The sequence below is a fragment of the Schistocerca gregaria genome, chromosome 3 (assembly GCF_023897955.1).
Source record: "Schistocerca gregaria isolate iqSchGreg1 chromosome 3, iqSchGreg1.2, whole genome shotgun sequence".
NCBI classification, from domain to species: domain Eukaryota; kingdom Metazoa; phylum Arthropoda; class Insecta; order Orthoptera; family Acrididae; genus Schistocerca; species Schistocerca gregaria.
The window spans coordinates 821271928-821294384 of NC_064922.1; the positions used below are offsets into that span (position 1 = coordinate 821271928).

The 22457-nt window shown below is 41.9% G+C and overlaps 1 protein-coding gene across 1 annotated transcript in view; it reads right to left on the reverse strand.

The window, feature by feature from the left end:
• Nucleotides 1–4045: 4045 nt before the first annotated feature.
• The window catches only part of LOC126354535 (sodium/hydrogen exchanger 8-like), a 39716-nt gene continuing 21304 nt past the window's right edge, over nucleotides 4046–22457 (reverse strand). Inside the window, exons 4-6 of the mRNA XM_050004266.1 lie at nucleotides 19640–19720; nucleotides 16174–16317; nucleotides 4046–7885 (exon numbers count right to left, since the gene is read on the reverse strand). Of these exons, the coding sequence (XP_049860223.1) occupies nucleotides 7772–7885; nucleotides 16174–16317; nucleotides 19640–19720 (339 nt within the window). The 3' untranslated portion in view covers nucleotides 4046–7771. The remainder of the gene's footprint in view (nucleotides 7886–16173; nucleotides 16318–19639; nucleotides 19721–22457) is intronic.

Sequence of the window (22457 nt, forward strand, 5' to 3'; positions counted from 1 at the left end):
GTTATAAGCATTTCTTGCTTATCTATTACTGGTATTTATAGCATTTTGTTTAATAAAGAGAATGTGTAGTTCTTATCATATTAGCACTATCTAATATGGTTATTTGAGTTAGTAATAAAGTAATTGCTGTGCAGAAGGAGAAAATGGTGAAAACAAACACTAGTGATAAAATACTGCTTGTAAAAGTATGCTGCAAGCCTCTTTGAATTAGTCCCACTGTGTTACATACATGTCTTCCTATGTTTCCTGCTTGTGTAGTCTTCAGCACATAGCTGTATTACTCACAAACCAGCACAAAGCATTGTAGAGATGGAAGTCAGAATGCTGGGCAGACTTAGAAAGGGCTGACTGATACCTTCAATACCTTGTGTGATATTACTTATGAAATCTCATTATTTTCATTATTAACTACCTGTGTTTCTGATTCATCTCTTCATCTAAACAATAATTTTAAAAAAAAACCTTTGAATGTTTGAAAAATTCTCTTTTGTTTGTTGCTGTGGCATCTGTAATTTTAAGCTATGAAATGTGTTGTCTACCCAACATTCACTTCTGTCTTGTTTCCTTTATATTGTTCTAGATTTAAAGAGCTTCTCACAGCAGTGTTTCATTTTGTCTCCTCAAATACATTTTTCATTAGTTTTACTTGATTTAATATATCATATTCCTATTAATGTTTGCTTACGGCTCTCACCTTTTTCTTTAGTAGTTGGCACATTGGAGTTTTTCTTTTGCTTTATTTGAATCTGGAACATCTTTCACTAATTACACAAACACCTTCATTACATAACTTTCACTTTTTTCTATGCCTATAACATCCTCAGGATTTAGGAAGTGTTACTTGTTGCTTAATTTAACCTGCTATACTTTCCTGCAATTAAAAGCTCTGATAATCTAGATTTCTGATTTTCTATTATATGCTTCATCACTTACCAGTTTTGTATCTAATTCTACTGTTCATTGCACTAGTCTATGTTCTTTGGAAATTCTAAAGAAATTTAAGATTGACATACTTTATAGTTTCCTTCTTGGCTGATAAAATTAAGTTAGTTTCATTTTTAGTTTCAGACATCATAAAATAAAAAAATTGCTACTCACGACATATAGGTGGTGCCAAGTTACAGGTACAAGCAATGGAAAAAAAAGCTAAACATTTCAGTGTTTATACAAAGTTCTCCTTCAAAAGTAGAAAAAATACTTCCCCAGAAGTAGAAACACACACACACACACACACACACACACACACACACACACACACACACACACACACACACAGCCATTGTCTTCAGGTGCGAAGGCCTGACTTTTTCTGTCCCGCCAGTGCACCTTCAGCATTTCCTCCCCCGCCCCCTTCCCCAGCACAGCCTTACGATGCTGCACCTAGCAGCCCACTCCTGTCACTGCTACATCCCTGCAGGCTTCCACAGGGGGCACTTGTATCTTCTACCACCCCTACCCTACTATCCATCCCCATCCCTGTCCTATGCGTCTTTCCCACTACCCACCCCAGCTAGATTGCTGTTCACATCAGGCACAGTTCCAGTTGAGCAGTGAATGTGTGAGTTTTCTACTTTTAAAGGATTTTATTCAAAAGCTGAAATATTTTTAGCATTCTGCCTGTCTGCGACACATTTATAGATCCATTTCATCCTTGCAAAATCCATTTTCTATTTGTACTGTCCTGGAAGAATGTGTTAAGGACAGACATTGGAAAATCTGGGATGGAATGCAACAATATTGTGAAAAGGAAAGTTGCTACTGACCATATAGCGGAGATGTTGAGTCGCAGATAGGCACAACATAAAGACTGTCGCACATAATAGCTTTTGGCCAGTAAGGCCTTCATCAGAATTAGATGGCCAACACACACATAGATTGGCACAGGATGTTGCCATGAGGGTGCCTATAGCCATACTGCGGATTTGTTTGTAGGTAATGCCTTCATGACATTTCATGGGTCGTCTAGAGGAATCCTTCCTAAGCACCCAGAATCCTAAACCCCTCACCTGGTTCAGATTCATTGATGATATCTTTGTGATCTGTATGAGGGTGAGGACACCCTATACACATTCCTCCAGAATCTCAACTTCTCCTCTATTTGCTTCATGTGGTCCTACTCAACCTAAGAAGCCACCTTCCTAGATGTTGACCTCCACCTCTCAAAGATGGCTACACCAAACCTACTAACCACCAGAAATATCTCCACATTGACAGCTGCCACCCATTCCATACTAAGAAGTCCCTTCCATACAGCCTAGCCATCTGCAGTGATGAGCAGTCCCTCTCGAAATATCCTGAGGGTGTCACTGAAGCCTTCACAAACGGTAATTATCCTCCCAACCTTGGACAAAAAAAATCCCCCATCTCCCATGTCTCATCTTTCCAGTCTCCCACCACCTCACAAAGTCCCACTGTCCGGCTACAGAGGAGCATTCCTCATAACTCAGTACCACCCAGGACTGGAGCAACTGAATTACATTCTCCGCCAGGGTTTTGTGTACCTCTTGTTGTGCCCTGAAATGAGGGATGTCCTGCCCACTATCCTTCCCACCCCTCTCAAAATTGTATTCCACTGTCCACCGAACCTACACAATATACTCGTCCACCCCTACACAACCCCTGCTCCCAACCCCTTACCTCATGGCTCATACCCCTGCAATAGACCTAGTTGCAAGTCCTATCCTATACATCCTCCCACCTCTGCCTACTCCAGTCCAGCCACATACATCACCTATCCCATCAAAGGCATGGCTAACTGTGAGACCACTCATGTGACCTTCAAGCTAAGTTGCAACCACTGTGCAGCATTCTGTGTGGGCGTGACAACCAACAAGCTGTCTGACCGCAAGAATGACCACTGACAAACTATGGCCAAGAAACAAGTGGACCACCCTGTTGCTGAGCCTGTTGCCAAAGTGGCATCCTTCATTTCAATGACTGCTTCACAGCGTGTGCCACGTGGATCCTTCCCACCAACACCAGCTTTCCTGAATTGTCCACGTGAGAACTTTCCCTGCGATATATCCTACATTCCCATAACCCTCCTGGCCCCAATCATCATTAGTCATTGTCCTCTCCCATCCAGCCCCTTCTCTGTTTCCATTCCAGCACTAGACAACCTTCATTCCTCCATCACATGCAGCCTTTTTACTTCTCTCCTTTTGCACTATACCCCCCACCTCTCCGCTCCCTCCATATAACCTCCCGACTACACACAGCTGCCCTACCCTCTTTCCACATTGTCACCCCACAACAGCATGTCACTGTCCGCCACCCAGTCAGCACTCCCATCATGCACCAGTGCTGTTGTTCGCAGTGTGGCCTCAATTGCCTGAGACTGCAGGTGTGTGTGTGTGTGTGTGTGTGTGTGTGTGTGTGTGTGTGTGTGTGTTTGCTGTCTAATTTTGATGAGGGTCTTCCTGGCTGAAAGCTATTATTTGTGACAGTCTTTTTGTTGTGCCTATCTGGGACTCAACAATACTGTCAAAAGGAAAGCAGAGATGCTAAGGACAGACATGTTGTTCTTGGAAATTTCCACTAATGTGTGACACTGTGTCCTTTCTAGTGTCCATTTGAAGACCCATTCAATAATTTCTGTCTTGTCACCATATTATAATGTAATGTGATGTCTTGCTCATTACCAGTTTCTGTAACTCATTCTGTACCTCATCATGGATGCTTAGGAATAATGAGAGTTGTCGGTCAGTGAAATGTAGGTAAATTCATTGTAATGTATCTACAAAAAAATGTATCAAAATGACAACTTGTCACATGTGTTGAACGAAATATGCTTCATGAAATTGTGTCTGGGTTCCTGTTTTTCTTCCTGTTTACATTTAGTACAGACATTTCTTATGGATTGCTATGTTAGTTAAAAATTGAAACCTCTTTGGAATTATAAACACCTGCTTCCACAACTCTAGCAAAAGTTAATTAAAAATGAGTTTCCATTTCGTAACTAACTTTGCGGATATCTGAACATAAGTCAGTGAAAATTTTTTCTAGAAGACACAGGATCAATGATAAGGAAGGAAATAACACACAATTTTATCACGGTCTGAATAATTTATTAGCCTCCAAAAAATAGTTTGTTGAATTCTCAATATATGAATGATGCTGAATCTTTTACAAATCTTGGAAGTGAGCTGATTTTCAGTCAGCAAAAATACAAATAAATAACATTTATTTTCAGTAATTTAAAATAAGTTCCTTTTGTTCACAGTCATTGACAAATCTAATACTGATATTCTTTGTATTTTAGCAACAGAGAGAGAAGTTGTATTAACTGTAAACAGTTAGGAAACATTCACAATATTATTCATACTCATTAATTTGTCGTAATAACCAACAAACAAACTCAAGCTTTAAACTGATGTTTACAGTCCTGCATTATATGGTAATAAAATAATGTGTGTCTCCATAATTAATGAAACACTGACCAGCAGAACAAGTAAAATATGTCACAAATAACATTTTATAACAGCATATAGACAATGCGTGTTGACACTGCAGAAAATTTTAAACTTTCTACAAAACAGTTAGTCATTGATCACATGACAGTTTAATAGCAATGTAAACCATTGGTGATGGATTAAATGTAATTTTGAATTCATATTGTGACTAAATGATTCTTTATATTTTGTGGTAGCAACTATCCAACTCTTCTACACAAGAAAGGAACTATTAGTTTCAAAAGCTAGAAAGTTTATCACTTTCTTGTGCATCAATATGCAGTACTATACATTTCAAATGTTGAAGGTTTTGATTGAATTTTCCTTTGATACAATTAATCTCAGGAATGAATGATCACTAGGGCCCAACTCATTTTGAATAGTAACAGAAAGAATGAGGAAAGGCATGGTGAGATAACAGTTCATTATCCTGTCTTGGGTGAACTGTGCAACTATTGCTCCACATCATACAAGCTGAATGCTCATGCTCTTGAGGAGGAAGTGATATTGGTTGAACAGGAGCTACAGCACTGACAAAATAAGTAAGTACTGAAAATGGGATACAAAGCTATTATTTATTGCAGTGTGAAAAACAGTCTGCTACTTTGGTCTTAGCCTATGAAGTTCAGTTAATTACACCATTTGAGGAAATTTTTGGTGACTTCTATTCTGGGAAACAATTTGATTACTTCGTCATTTCCCAAAACTTATTCAGTTGTAAATTGAGGTGGGTTTCTGATACGAACCATATGTACTATTTACCCAATAAAATCCTTCAACTATTTATGGTAACAGTTTGAGTTACAAAAACTGTAAATATGGAGCTACAAAAAGAGAGAACAAATTACCTTTTGCTATTTTAGGTACATTTCCCTGTTGCTCTATTTACATACATCTCCAGAGAGAGAAACTCTTGATTTCAAAAATTCATGAATGTTTCAGATTACTGTTTGCACTATGGCTACTTCTACTGGTAGGAAGAAAATTGTTCTGGATAAATGACAAAACATAACATTACATTGGCAGTGGAAGTCTAGATCATCATACTGGATTCCAAGGAACGAAAGAGAGAGCACACTACAAGCCTGAAGTCTTTTGCTTTAGACTCAAATACTGAGTGGTAATGGAAAAGTGAAGGGATAATATTTTGTCTACTTTTTTTATATCTTCTATGTATTTTTAATTATTTACTTTCTTATCAAATAAATTTGTATATGTTCACACAGATATAATTTAGTCACCTAGCAAATGACACTAAGCAGCAGCCTGAGAAGTATATGGTTTATTATCTACTGGCCATATGTGACTGACAGCAGTTACAAATACTGCTCATTAATTTCATGGTATTAGACTTGACAGAGAATTTTGTTTTGATAACATTTACTTATACTTTGGCCAATATGTTGACATAGAAACAACATCTGCATATAGTTACATATAACAGTTTGATAATTCATTTACTTATTTTAAGAAAAGGTAATAAAGTTGAAATCATGGTCCCTCAATTCACATTTAGCTTCTCATGTTAATATGTGCGCACAAGACATCACAGACTGAATTATAGGCACTATAATTAATAAAATACCTGCAGTAATCTATTAAAGGCGTGCTTCCTTGCCCACTTCCTACAAAGCAATTACAAAACTCAATACATTTACAGTACTAAAAATGACTGCACACTTCACATATGAAAATAGCTACACTCTACAGAAGCAAGAAGATTGTACAGATCTTTCATATCACACTTTTGTTGTAGCAAATATTGGTAAATTCCAACATGTCTCTCTGCTTTTCTTAAAACTACTAGACCTAGATAAACATAAATATTCTTCTTAAGTACTTCATAAGGTTCTTACAAAAACACATGTTCATAAATACTGCAATCATGTTTTATACCTATGTAACATGTCTGATGTAAACATGTCAATCACAGAATTTTTGCTGTAAATATTATGCCTGTGCACCATCTTAATTTCAATGTTTGCATAGTAGTTTCAATCTGAGCTTTTTGTTCTGCTAAAGTATTTGAAAACAAATATCTCTCTCTGATCTGAAGCATTCTTTGTGGCACAGTAACATATTTCTGAAGATTGAGCTATCTGTCTTTCAAAAATGTAAATACAACTTTGCTTTTTAGATAGTAACAGCAATGTGGAAAGGATAGGTTCCTACTCATCAGATAGAGGCAGCACTGAGTCACAGACAGGCAAGTGAAAAAAGATGCTAGAATATTTATTGTGCCTGTCTGACTCAATACCTCTTCTATGTGGTGACTAGCAATCTCTCCTTTCCACATAGTTATTTTCCTGGCCTGGACTTTCCATTTTTTTCCCTTCATGTAATCCATTTGGAACATAATTACAAGTGAGCCCACAATCAACGTAAGTTGTATGTGGCAAGTTAAACAAAATGGATATTTTGTTAGGTTGGTTTAGTTACAGTAATTAATTTACTACAAAGACAGTGGTTTAGACTGAATTTTTAAAGAGATGTTTACTAAGAACTGGAGAAAATTTATTTGTGGTCAGTAATGTTCTTCAGTTTTTTTAGAGTTTACTCTAAAGTGTGAAAGAGAGAAATCAGATAGTGAGACATCTGTTTAGCAAAAATTTTGTGGAAAGTAAAAAGATGAAGATATTGTACACTGAATGGTTCCCAAATTTTAGCACTATTGTTTGAGCTTTAACAATGTGGTTTACTTCAATTTATTTTCTAGAAAGTTTGTAATGTTTCATCCACACAGATTTGTAAATCTTGTCACACAAAAGAAAATAAATAATGAGATTTTCGAAAACAAGTGGGAGCAGATTTGTTAAACATCCAGAAAAGGAATTTTCTTGCATGACTCTGAACAAAAGTAATGGTGTCACTTTCTGCAATTAGTGATGTATTATAAAACAAGATGCAGAATCCATGGTCACGTGGCACTAATACTTGTTCACATATAACACCATAGACAAATTTTACCTTAAGCATTTCAGTCACACATATATAAATAAAACACTGAACAACACAAAAACACATTCACTTTTTGGTAACTATCAAAAATCACAAAAAAGAACTTACAATAAAAGAGTACTGAAAAGTCTATTCAGCTTCAGAAAACTGTTCAGGTGGGACCAAGCTATACTCTGACAATGTGAAAAACAAAGGAAGTAATTCATAGAACTCAGGAAAACAGTGACAATTTTACTCTCTCATTGCACACAGTGTTCAACGCCTATCAGTTTCTGCTAAATAAAAAAATCTGCTCCTGTACTGGAATTTCTGTTTTATATATATACAAGAAATACAATGATGGTGGCATTAAACAGGAAATTTTACTGCCGTGATGCCGTAGTCGACTCATCATCTGTTTCTGTGGGTGATATTCGAATTGCTTGATACCACTGATTTGTTAAATCTGTCATTTGACTTTTGCAGTCCTTCAGCTCCTGGAAATTGTTGAGTTCATTAATTCATAAACTATGCTACAAAAAGTCTTAGTATGTATTCTTGCTATAGCAGAATATCAAGCAAAATAAAAATAACAGCAAACAATATTTTTATAAATTGCACCAAGTGGAAAAATTCATTATTAAATGAGAAACTTAAGGTCTAAATGACATTTTCACACACACATGCGGTAAGAGGGAGAGAAGGGGGAGGGAGGGAGGGAGGGGGAAGGTGGGAGGGTGGGGGAAGGTGGGAGGGCAAGGGAGGGAGGGAGGGTAAGGGGAGGGAGGAGGGGGAAGGTGGGAGGGTGAGGGAGGGAGGGAGGGTAAGGGGAGGGAGGGAGGGAGGGAGGGAGGGAGGGAGGGAGGGGGAGGGTGGGAGGGTAAGGGCAGGGTGGGAAGGTGGGAGGGCGAGGGAGGGAAGGGGAGGGTGGGAGGGTAAGGGCAGGGAGGGAAGGTGGGAGGGGTGGGGAGGGGGCAGGGCGGTAGGGTGGGACGGGGCAGGCAGGGAGGGAGACTGGGGCAGGGAAGAATGGGGAGGGAGGTAAAGGGAGGGTGGGATGGAGGGGGGAGAGGGTGCGTACAGGGGCAGGAGTGGGTGCGCACGGGGAGTGGGGAGGTGGGAGAAGTAGGGGAGGAGGAGGGGCAGTGGTTTGGTGTGAGAAGAGAGGGGTTGGTGGAGAGGGCAAGAGGTGGGGGGAGGGCGGTAAGGGGGGAGGGCGGATGGCGAGAGGGGAGGGCGGAGGGCGAGAGGGGAGGGTGGAGGGCGATGAGGGGGGAGGGCGGGAGTGTGGGAGGGGGGACGGCGGAGAGCGAGAAGGGGGAGGGCGAGAGTGTGGATGGACACAGGGGGGGGGAGGGGAGGGAGGGGGGAGACGAGGAGAGGTAGCCACTGCTGGCTGTGAGATTGAAACAATGCCTCATTTATTCAAGGTTAAGTGGTAATTGTTCCGTTCTACAATTTTCTTTATTACTTGCAAATGATCCATGACCTTGGCAAAGCCTGATCATTAGACTGTGCATCCACTGGTTGGCAGAAACGGGAAAGCTCATCGGTTGAGTGGCTAAAAGCTATCAGATGGCAGGAGGGAAATAAAATACCTTCTGTGGATCAAGGCTGGAGGAAAAAGAAAACTCTGTAATCAAATTCAAATCGGGAGATTCTCAAACATATTCAGGGGTGAGATTCAGAGCTGTGATGCATGTTGTTGGGGCACGCATCCGTGACAAACAAAACTGGTCAATTGCAACACTATGTGTCCAAGGATTGCTACAGCAAGTTTTCAGAAAGGAATCAACTGTACAATTGAAAGTCAAATTTTATACTAATTAAGAGACACTATATGATAAGGAAGATTGAAAAGGCCATCGCATTCCCTAAAGCAAGAATCTGGATGTGATAAATGCTAGTGTGTACTTCTTAAACGATGGCAAAATGTGCAGCATTCTGTCATTACAAAAAAAGTGCATATTGCTATCTGAATTATTGATATTATGATGGAATGTATTGCTGAATTACACATGATTATTGAATGATGTTGTAAATATATGCTGAGTACAAGTAATAAAATGAAAAGGGACTACGTAAAAGTGGACTGAGGAAAATTTCAAGCTGATTTAAATGGAACAGGCAAAAGTAAAAAGGGAGTCTGAATAATATTGGGCAAACATGTGAGCAATAAAGTGGTAGAAACATTCTTAAAGAGTGACCTGCACAGCTGAGTAACGATGTGTCCCTTCTCTCTGGCACTAGAGGTTGGGGGGGGGATGGAGAGCGAGAGGTTGGGGGGGGGATGGAGGGCGAGAGGTTGGGGGGGGATGGAGGGCGAGAGGTTGGGGGGGGGGATGGAGGGCGAGAGGTTGGGTGGGGGGATGGAGGGCGAGAGGTTGGGTGGGGGGATGGAGGGCGAGAGGTTGGGTGGGGGGATGGAGGGCGAGAGGTTGGGTGGGGGGATGGAGGGCGAGAGGTTGGGTGGGGGGATGGAGGGCGAGAGGTTGGGTGGGGGGATGGAGGGCGAGAGGTTGGGTGGGGGGATGGAGGGCGAGAGGTTGGGTGGGGGGATGGAGGGCGAGAGGTTGGGTGGGGGGATGGAGGGCGAGAGGTTGGGTGGGGGGATGGAGGGCGAGAGGTTGGGTGGGGGGATGGAGGGCGAGAGGTTGGGTGGGGGGATGGAGGGCGAGAGGTTGGGTGGGGGGATGGAGGGCGAGAGGTTGGGTGGGGGGATGGAGGGCGAGAGGTTGGGTGGGGGGATGGAGGGCGAGAGGTTGGGTGGGGGGATGGAGGGCGAGAGGTTGGGTGGGGGGATGGAGGGCGAGAGGTTGGGTGGGGGGATGGAGGGCGAGAGGTTGGGTGGGGGGATGGAGGGCGAGAGGTTGGGTGGGGGGATGGAGGGCGAGAGGTTGGGTGGGGGGATGGAGGGCGAGAGGTTGGGTGGGGGGATGGAGGGCGAGAGGTTGGGTGGGGGGATGGAGGGCGAGAGGTTGGGTGGGGGGATGGAGGGCGAGAGGTTGGGTGGGGGGATGGAGGGCGAGAGGTTGGGTGGGGGGATGGAGGGCGAGAGGTTGGGTGGGGGGATGGAGGGCGAGAGGTTGGGTGGGGGGATGGAGGGCGAGAGGTTGGGTGGGGGGATGGAGGGCGAGAGGTTGGGTGGGGGGATGGAGGGCGAGAGGTTGGGTGGGGGGATGGAGGGCGAGAGGTTGGGTGGGGGGATGGAGGGCGAGAGGTTGGGTGGGGGGATGGAGGGCGAGAGGTTGGGTGGGGGGATGGAGGGCGAGAGGTTGGGTGGGGGGATGGAGGGCGAGAGGTTGGGTGGGGGGATGGAGGGCGAGAGGTTGGGGGGGGGATGGAGGGCGAGAGGTTGGGGGGGGGATGGAGGGCGAGAGGTTGGGGGGGGATGGAGGGCGAGAGGTTGGGGGGGGGATGGAGGGCGAGAGGTTGGGGGGGGGATGGAGGGCGAGAGGTTGTGGGGGGATGGAGGGCGAGAGGTTGTGGGGGGATGGAGGGCGAGAGGTTGTGGGGGGATGGAGGGCGAGAGGTTGTGGGGGGATGGAGGGCGAGAGGTTGTGGGGGGATGGAGGGCGAGAGGTTGTGGGGGGATGGAGGGCGAGAGGTTGTGGGGGGATGGAGGGCGAGAGGTTGTGGGGGGATGGAGGGCGAGAGGTTGTGGGGGGATGGAGGGCGAGAGGTTGTGGGGGGATGGAGGGCGAGAGGTTGTGGGGGGATGGAGGGCGAGAGGTTGTGGGGGGATGGAGGGCGAGAGGTTGTGGGGGGATGGAGCGCGAGACGTTGGGCGGGGGATGGAGCGCGAGACGTTGGGCGGGGGATGGAGCGCGAGACGTTGGGCGGGGGATGGAGCGCGAGACGTTGGGCGGGGGATGGAGCGCGAGACGTTGGGCGGGGGATGGAGCGCGAGACGTTGGGCGGGGGATGGAGGGCGAGACGTTGGGCGGGGGATGGAGGGCGAGACGTTGGGCGGGGGATGGAGCGCGAGACGTTGGGCGGGGGATGGAGCGCGAGACGTTGGGCGGGGGATGGAGGGCGAGACGTTGGGCGGGGGATGGAGGGCGAGACGTTGGGCGGGGGATGGAGGGCGAGACGTTGGGCGGGGGATGGAGGGCGAGACGTTGGGCGGGGGATGGAGGGCGAGACGTTGGGCGGGGGATGGAGGGCGAGACGTTGGGCGGGGGATGGAGGGCGAGACGTTGGGCGGGGGATGGAGGGCGAGACGTTGGGCGGGGGATGGAGGGCGAGACGTTGGGCGGGGGATGGAGGGCGAGACGTTGGGCGGGGGATGGAGGGCGAGACGTTGGGCGGGGGATGGAGGGCGAGACGTTGGGCGGGGGATGGAGGGCGAGACGTTGGGCGGGGGATGGAGGGCGAGACGTTGGGCGGGGGATGGAGGGCGAGACGTGGGGCGGGGGATGGAGGGCGAGACGTTGGGCGGGGGATGGAGGGCGAGACGTTGGGCGGGGGATGGAGGGCGAGACGTTGGGCGGGGGATGGAGGGCGAGACGTTGGGCGGGGGATGGAGGGCGAGACGTTGGGCGGGGGATGGAGGGCGAGACGTTGGGCGGGGGATGGAGGGCGAGACATTGGGCGGGGGATGGAGGGCGAGACGTTGGGCGGGGGATGGAGGGCGAGACGTTGGGCGGGGGATGGAGGGCGAGACGTTGGGCGGGGGATGGAGGGCGAGACGTTGGGCGGGGGATGGAGGGCGAGACGTTGGGCGGGGGATGGAGGGCGAGACGTTGGGCGGGGGATGGAGGGCGAGACGTTGGGCGGGGGATGGAGGGCGAGACGTTGGGCGGGGGATGGAGGGCGAGACGTTGGGCGGGGGATGGAGGGCGAGATGTTGGGCGGGGGATGGAGGGCGAGATGTTGGGCGGGGGATGGAGGGCGAGAGGTTGGGGGGGATGGAGGGCGAGAGGTTGGGGGGGATGGAGGGCGAGAGGTGTGCTGAGTAACGATGTGTCCCTTCTCTCTGGCACTAGTCATGAGGGCCACTGAAATCTGTATGGTCCCTTGAATACATTGATTCCCTACTCATATGGCACTAGTGGTATCCCGATCAAGCAGCAATGAATTGATGTCTCCGTAGGGGTGTGGTCTTGCCACCATGCTGGTAGACGTTTCTCTTTCTTACATGAATCGTAACATGGTCTTGTCACAACCAGCCAACATCAAATGCGATTTTTGAATCAGAAACCTACTGCATAATTTTTCTTTACATAACGAGTGCAGATGATGTCACTTTGACCTACTTTGTGTGGTAGTTTGGAATGCTACTTATTTGCAGATACAAGCACGTAGAACACTTGTAGCCAATTTGAGATTCGTTGCATACCACTTACATGCTGTTTCAATTTTTGGTCAACTGTGTACATGTGCCTTCTGGCAGTACTTGAAATTTTGCATCCTGGTAATAAGTTTTAGCCAGCCATTCTCTCCCCTTTAATATGCATGAATGCACACATACAGGAAACTGTCAGCACTGATATGTGGAAATACAGAGCTATTTGAAAATAATTCCACATTTTGATTGCACCTCAATAAATAGCAGTAACTGCAAAACAAGGGGGGAAAAGTACATTTAGCTTTATTAAAGTTTAAGTCAGGTGTGACCAAACCACAGCCCATGGGCTCCATGCAACCCAAAGCAAGTGTCAATCTGGCCCAAGGAGTGACCATCTATCACACAACTGGTAACAAAAAAATCCATTTAGTCAGGCTATGATAAACTGAAACATTATCATAAAGATGGGATGAAATACACTGTCATACTTTTGGACTTGATGCAAGAACTTGAAAATTTATTTCAAGATTTTTTAAAAAATATTCAAAATTTTTGTATTTAAGTGAATTTAAGTGATACCTTTTACAAACAATATATCCCTCACTGCACAGTCATGTGTTACACATGTCCCTTTTTTTTTTTTTTTTTTTTTTTTTTTTTTTTTTTTTTTTTTTTTTTTTGGAAGCACATAAATGTGTGAAGAGTTATTTTCAGGAGTAAAGAACACAAAGAGTACCAACAGAAGCAAAATCTCAGATAAACAAGTTGGGAACACCTTGAAAATAGCAACCACTTCGATCAAACCTGATAGATTATTTTCCCAAATTCGAAGTCAAATGTTACAATACTTCTATGATTTGTAATTACTTACATGTAAAATTATTAATGAAATCTCATAAATAAAATGCCAAATTAATTGCATCTTGCTTGTTTAGAATAAGAATCATAAATTAATAAACTCTAACTTACTTAAATGTCTGACCAGCCTTTTTTTCTGGTTATTGTTAGTGTTAAGTATATTATGTGCAGCCCAATACACATCTTTCAGTGTGGCCCAGGTAAGCTAAAAGGCTGGATCCCCAGGCTTAAGTATTATACCATTAGAGTCAGTGCTATTGGAAAGGTCCAAAGAGGTAACATCTACAGTATGCAAGTGGAAACACTGGTTTATTGTGCATTCCTGGAATATGTAACAGGGCCAGTATTTTGGGAAAATTCATATTTTTTTTAATGATTAGATGTATATTTAAAAGGTTTTCAAGCTATGTGTCTGAGACTGTCTGTTACTTTTCTTTCTTTTTTTATGAAGTGTGGTGCTTAAGAACTATGTGACTGGATGTTTACTTTTGCAGAAACTTCGATTTTTTTTTCCTCCCCCAAAGTGGTTTTTGTTTTTTCTTTTTCTTTTTTTGCTCTATTTAATTCTCCTGAGAAGCAGCAAAATTCTTGCGCAGGTGAACAGATTTCTTCGTTGATTTAAAGTGTGTTTTTCATTTTTTTTTTTCTTTTCCTGGCCAAATCAATAATTAAAAATATTGCAGAACATTGACATCTACCTTCCGTGGGCATTCATAACCTTCCAACCCATACTCTACAACAATACTTATATAACCAATAAGATACATAGATGGAAGTAGAACTTAAATTACTCTATCCGCATGTTAGGGGAAGACTTTTGGTGTGATCTAAGATTGACAGGTTTTGTTACCCGAAGTTTAGTGCTGAGTGTGAACACTATAAACACGCAATTGGTCACGAGTGTAAACAAACTGGAATTATGACCGGAGGAGGAGGAGGAGGAGGAGGAGGAGGAGGAGGAGGAGGAGGAGGACGACGACGAGGAGGACGACGACGACGACGACGAGGAGGACGACGAGGACGAGGAGGACGACGAGGACGAGGAGGACGACGAGGACGACGATGACGACGACGACCAGTGAGGGGAAACATGCCCTACCCCCTCTCATAAGATAGCCAGTATTCACCTGTCTTGTATGTTTCTGCAAAAGCAAAACTGTCAGTCATAGGAATTGCAGATCCCTTCTGGTGTTTGACAATCATAACAGAACTCTGTGATGGACCAGGATTAGTCTCTCTACTCATTTCAAAACTGGAAAACAATGATCAATGCACAACAGAAAGCTTTCAGTAATGGCTGCCATGTAACAGCTTGCTACGGTTGGCTCTGTCAAACATGGTAGTTGAGGCCTGGCCTCCACCAGTATTAGACACACATAAATTCAAAACACTCAACACCTAAACCTGCCATTTTAAAAGCATCAACACTATACTAACTTCTGAACTTAAGAAATCAGGCAAAAGTGCATGCTTCTTTATACTAAGACACTAGGTCCCACGGCAGAGTCTTGTGTTGCATTAGGCAGCTTACATCTGATGGAGATTATTCGGCTGGATACAACTGACTTGGCACCAAAGCATCAAACACACTAACCCATTGTTGCATATGTGCACTTTTTTTCTGCAAACACATTCTTGTGCACATTATCTTTCGAACGTGGGCTGCATCAGATGATGTGCAATACCAGTAACTATAAATTTATTACATTTTTGATAATTATATACAGAAAATAAAGCTATTTCAAACTATCTTTGTTGAAATAGTTCGTCTGCATATATTTCTATGTGAAGTAGGTTTTATTTGGTAATTTTGCATTTTGAGACAGAGTCCACATCTATATTTGCATTTATCACAAACAGTGAATTTTTCAGATTACTAGTTATGATTATTATTGGAAAATTTACAACAGAATCTCTGAACAAAAGACTGTTCTTCGCAACAAAGTTTGTGGATTGAATTTAGACAAATGGTAGTTGAGACAGCCTATAGAATATTTTTGTTGGCTCTACAATATTCTGAAAAGGATAACTGCTACTCACTATATAGTGGAGAGGCTGAGTCACAGATAGGCACAACAAAAAGAGTGTCACAAAATAAGCTTATGGCCAACAAGGCCTTTGTGTATCTCTCTTTTTTTGACACACACACACACACACACACACACACACACACACACACACACACACACACACACACACACACACCTCACCACAGTTTGTGGCAGCTGAAGTCGCTGCCTGAGAATGTGGTCGTCTGTTATTTTTCCATCGAGGATTTTCCATTGTTTCATTTTGTTGGCTCTATTAGATATCTTGTATGGAGACAATAAGTTAGGTTAGGACACATAAAGAGGCATACAATCAGTGATTCTTAAACCATCCCATCTTCACATGGGACAAGAAAATGGGAGAAAGAGAGTAGTACAATGTGTGATCTGTCCTTCAATAAATAACAGTCATTGAATGTATACAGAATAGTGGATACAGATGAAGACTAACATCCACAACATATGTCGCTTTGTCGACCTCCACACAGATTGTTATTGTCTGTGCTATGTTAAATCAAATTAGTACAACACATACAGGTACTATTAAGAGTTTACAATAGCAGAATAAGAATAATGTAAAAGCAATTACCTGTTGAGTGAATCTGCGAGTGAAAAATGGAATAAAATATTTTATGTCACATTTTGCAAACCCCTTTATCCTAGACTGAATGAAGCTAACTTCCATCTCTTCTTCTGTGTATTCAGATAAATGTTCTGAATCAATTGTTTGCCCCTGAAAATTTTTAAAAAGCTTAGATTATTGTTTTCCAAAATACAAACAAACAAACACACACACACACACACACTTCTGATATTTGTCACATACTTCTACATCTTGTCAAATAGAAGATATGCAGCTGGTTGTTTAGCATTCCCCCCTACTGTTCCACAATGTATTCAAATTACTTTTATCTTATTACTTCATATTCTTATGAGAGAACAATTATTACATTTTTCATTGTATAATTAAATCTGCATAACTTAGAATAACTTTATTTTATGCTCAGAGAATCTCATGTTTGATATTAGAACAATGGAAATAACTAGACAGAAACAATTTTCATAAACTAATGATAGACAATCACTCACTAGCAGATGAATTGTGCATGATGCATATCCACACACAGATAAGGTAAAGGCTTAAGTGATACTTATCTGATCTGTCTGCACACTCAGTCACCACCAATGATTTACTTATGACAATTACATGGAATTTTATAAATAACAAAAAAATTCATTGAAGATAGTTCCAGCTCATATTACTATGCCAGCTCCTTTTCCATTTCTCTCACTACACACCTGGGGGCAATTTTCAAATAATTTTAACATGCTAACTGGTTACTACCTGTACTGTCTCTTGTCACTTATTTCCCTTGAACATCTGTGACTTAACTAAATTATCTTAATCAGTAAGCCATTATATGTGCAACAAGTACCGAGTTATTAATACTGGACTTTAGAAGAAAGTATCATATGATCTGTTGCATTTATAGTAACATTAAACATGCGGCTTGTTGAAAGGTCAATTGCATTACAAGATAAACAGAAGAAGAAATTAAATCCCACTATTAACCAAAGAAAGGCAGGAAGGAAGGAGGGAAGATTAGTGTTTGATGTCCCATCTACAATGACGTAATCAGAGATGGAGCGCGAGGTCAGATTTGTGAACAATTGGAAAGGAAATTACTTGTGTTCTTTCAAAAAAACTATCCTGGCATTTACCTAAAGCGATTTCCCTAAATCATGAGAAACCTATGTCTGGATGGAGATTCGAATGATCATCATCTTGAATGCAAGTCCAGTGTGCTAACCACTGCGCCACCTCACTAAGTCTCAGTGAAGAAAGTGTCATTTCATGCTTCGTCTGACTTTATCTTATGAACCCATTGTACTCATTAATCAGTGAACTAAATCAATCTGACAGTTGTTTTTGTTAAAATGAGGCAGAATGAAAGTAGAAGACAAGACCATCCATGTGCTAATGAGATGCTGCCCTACATGAGGTAATGCAACCTATGTTTCTGATTAGAACAACAAGTAAGTGCATAGATAAATATTTGAGCCAAATTCCACATATTATCTACAGTAATGACAATTAAATAAGAAAGCGAGTAACGCTTCATCTCTGACAATTAGTCTTGAGCTATAAAAGATGATGAACTCCACTGTGTACACATCACAGAAGATTATTTGCTATTTTTCCAGGTAACACCATCAACGCCAATACAGCAAGCAACTGTTTGCTCATGTGTATGAGAATGTATACGTAAATTATTAAAAGAGCACTGATTCAAAAGATAATAAAGCCTCTGTGCTGTTACATTTTTCCTATGCATCATGCATCCAGCACAGGTTCAAAAATCCACATTTTCGTGAAGGCTACAGCTGAGACTAAGGTATTCGTCAATTTTTAAAGATTGTTTAATTTTCACTTCTTTAATTACAAAAACATATCTACTGATTGTAGTAATAAAGATATGCACTAGTAAAATACATTTTTCCTCATAAAATTTATAATTTTTTAGAAATAAGAAATGAAGTTTGACAACATTTAAGTAACCAGCAATGGTTCAAATCTTGAAGGGACATTTGTAGCTATTGGGATTTGAACACCTAACTTTATGGTTATTTTGTTTGGAGAAATAATATCTTCACACGATTTTTCGCTGCTTGAAATATGCAACAGAAAAAACACTTCATACTGTTAGTTTGTTTTTCATTTTCCTTCATTACTTCTGATTTTCTTTCTTATAATATGCACCAGATAGTTTCTTTTTCTCAGGGATATTTTTGTCAGTTGTCAGGAGCCAACACCAATTTAAAATGACGTGCGTAGCACTGATATGACATCAGACGAAAATATTTGCATCGAGCAGTGAGCCACACAATATTTATAATTTAGTTATCACTGAACATTATAATAAAAATATATATTAGGGCAGATCACAATTAACACAGAAAACTGGCATATGAGAAAGCATATGATAACAGAAACAACAAAGTTCTAGTAAAGATGGATTTACACATGAGCCATTTTTGCATTAAATTATGACTTTGTGGCTAAGAGTCACCATATGAAATGTACTAGTTAGAACAAATAGATTTGGAATCTAAGCTTTCTTCTTAAGTCCCCATATACTGGTAACTGGGTTTAAATTTCAGCCATAGCCTATCTTACCTTGTGTATCATTGGAAACTGAGTTATATGCATGACTGTGTACTGGCAAGTTTTGGTGCTGATGTAAAAAAAACAGCTTATGCAGAAATATGATCCATGATGGACATGTCAAGCACAGCCCATTCCCTGACCTCCAAAGTTACCTGACCACAGTCCTCTGGGTTTGTCTCAAAGGTGGAGTGCAATACGTTTTAACAGGGGCAGTGTACACTGCAGTCTTGTTAAGATTTATTATGTAATCTGGGCTGTTTGAAAAATTCATAATGCACTGCAGAGATAAGTGCAGTAGTGCCTCCAAATGTGATAACAACACATGAAACACCTCCTTTAACAGGTGTAAGTGCACAGTAAACTAACATATAACATGCTGAAGCAGTATTTTACATCTTGTTGAAGTAGGCCATGGCTGAAATTTTAACCCTGTTACATTGTATTTCAAGTAAGTGTATACTAAGTAGGACAGTATTTGATACTGTAGTCAGTGCTTCCCATAACCACACACTTGATAACTCTGCAAATAGCTCATTTTTTGGACCCATGTTAAACTGAAGGTTAAGCTTCTATTATTGTATATTTCAACCCGTATCAGCTGTTGGTACAACTTGTGATTTAGTCTGTAAAATAATTTGCACTTGGACACCTCTGACACCCCTCTCAGTCTGGCACCCCCAAATGGCTGCTTGTGTCTCTTGGACCTTAAACTGGCCCTGCAAGCATCAGTCAGTAAGTGCTGAATTTACTCATTCTCTTTTAGGTTTATTTTTATTGTCTACATGCTGAAATTTCCACTAGTCCACATCATGAGTGATTTACCATTGCCTAATATATATATATATATATATATATAAATTCAATAAAGAAAAAGAAAACAGCATACCCATTCTCTTGTTTTACTCAAAGTAATTTCTTTCTCACGGCGTCGACGACGGCTTCGACCCTTCTTACTGGCAAGTAGTAACTGTAAAATTTAAAACACAAATATATAGCATTGAGCAAATTATTATTTTAGTAGTCTTTTATGGGTACAGGCGAAAGGGAGTGAAAGAGTTTTCTGAAAGAGGTATTAATTATCTAGCCGAAGACACTACCATGTTTCAGGAATAGCTTCAAATTAAATTTTGTGATCCTATAAAGAAGTATAATTGGAATAACGAAAAATGTGTTGTTAAACATTAGAGTGCAGGCCCAAATAGTTTCATGCTCTCGCACTCACCCATAAAATTATAAAGTGTGTATAAATATATCTGACTGTACGATTCGATTCTGTAATATGTAACATCTTTGAATAAATAACATTACATTTTTTGTTGTATTCAGCAATTCAAAAAACTTTTCTTTTCTTGCAAAAAACCATACACATTTTTTCACACATACTGCCAGAGAAAAACAAAAGCTTTATTATGACTGTATTATTATTATTATTATTATTATTACAAATCAAGGTAAGGAATAGCACCTGCAACAAAGCAGTACCTGTGCACATGTTTACAAATCAACAAAAAGAAACATCAGGGGCATGACAAATAAAAAATTTAAAATATTTTGAATGAGAAGGAGAAGAAGTATACTGGAAACAATTCAGAAATAAAGCTGCTCAACAATCCATACCCAAATTTCATTACAGAAGGGACAGAGAGTTGTCAGATGTAATCTCTCAATACTGAGACTTAAACTTTAAATTACTGAAGAGACAAGAACGCAAAAGACAGAAAAGCAAACACAAAAAAAGTTGAAAAAAGTGTAGGGTCAGGTCATATAATATTGGAAGCAGACCCCAAGATAATTTTGTCAATAACCTTTTTTATTCAGAAGTCGCGTATGACCAAGATTTTCACATACAAAGGGTACTAGGAAAGGTTTGCAATACAGCTTTATTTATTTAACTGTTTTGAAGTAATTCCTGCCACATTGAATACACCTCTTCAGTCAGTTCTCTCAGTTTCTGTAGGGAGTAAGGCACAATCATCCCAAGCCTGCAGATGATCCTCATTGCCTAAAAACTGCATTCCTTTCAGCTTCATTTTCACATGTGGGCAGGGTTGGTGGCAAGTGTGTGTGTGTGTGTGTGTGTGTGTGGGGGGGGGGGGGGTTTATGGGGGCTATAGCCCCCCCCCCCCCCCAATGAAGATTCATATTAAACTGGATAAAATGACTTTAGAAATCAGCGAATATAATACTTCAACAGAATCATTCTACGTTTTTTTTAATAATTATGTAACAATATAGGTTGCAATATATTTCAAACATCTTTTAACAAAAGAATAAGAACAACAAGTAGTTTACTATCTAAACCCATAAATATCATTTAACTTAAAATGGGTGTCTTATTATGTATTAATACACATTTTTTACCCTGAACTCCAAAATAGTTACCAGAAACTATCCCCTCCCCCTATTAGTTCCCCCTTGACCGACTTTTAGAATTGCCCCTGCATGCGAGAACAGTGCCACAAGGAGCAAGGTCTGGGCTGAAAGGAGGGTGCTGAAGAAGTTTCAGTCCTGTGCCCCACAAATATTTGGTGCATGCTTTGGCGGGCTGAGCTGGAGCATTGTTGTGATAGAGGAACCAAGGTGAATGTCTCCAATAGCATCATAACGTCCCCACTGGCCTGTGTCTGTGGTGTGGTGCATGTTTCAAGCAGTTATTCACCTGGATAATTTTGTATCCAGACACAACCATTGACCTGATGTGACAAGAGACATGATTCATCTGACCAGGTGACATGTTTACATTGACCTGTGGTCCAGTCTCTATGATCCTGTGAGCACAGCAGTCATAACTGATAATGTTACTGGGTCAACATGAGAACACATAGGGGTAGTCTGCTGTGGAGTCCCATATTAAACACTGTATGCTGAACAGCATGTTCGGAAACATTTCTGCCTCTGCCAGCATTATATATTGTCATCATAACTGCTACAGACTGCTATGTATACTGCTTTACAGAGAGAGCAAACCTTCAACTTCCACATTCTGTGATGAGATGTGGACATCCAACATATTTCTGCCTACTCGTGGTTTCTCTGTCCTTCAACCACTTCAACAGATGTTCACTGCAGTAGCACTTTAACAACTAATCACCTTTGCTGTGTCTGAGATGCTCCTTTGCACATACTGGGCCATAATCTGTATGAGGTGTGCTGTGTGCTGTGTGTGTGTGTGTGTGTGTGTGTGTGTGTGTGTGTGTGTGTTCTCTCTCTCTTATAAAGGGGGCTTTGACTGAAAGCTTGTACATCTGCAACTCAAGGGTGCCATCTTTACGGCGAGTACCTATCTATCCTTTACGTAATATTATTGCCCTTTGCCCAAGCTGGTTATGTCAGAGGGTTTCCCCATTTGTGGCCTATATTTTCACTAGGATGATTCCCCATTGATATTTGCTTTCCCTTCCACGTTGAATTCTCTCTGATGCCTCAAGGTGGCACCCACTCTTGGAGTGGGCAGTAGTCATAGTGTATTGGCTCCTCAGTGTCTGTCTCTATTCATATACCAATTATTTTATGTTGGCATTGAAAATTAAAAGTTGACAATAAAAAGAATTGCTTGAATGACAGAAAATTTTGCTCAATATCAACAAAAATAAGCAACAAAAAATATGATTGATTAATAATCTTCAAAATGGAGGAAGGAAAATAAACTTTAAAAAATCAGTTATGGAAATTGGTACAATATGTAACATTTAGTTTGTTCACTA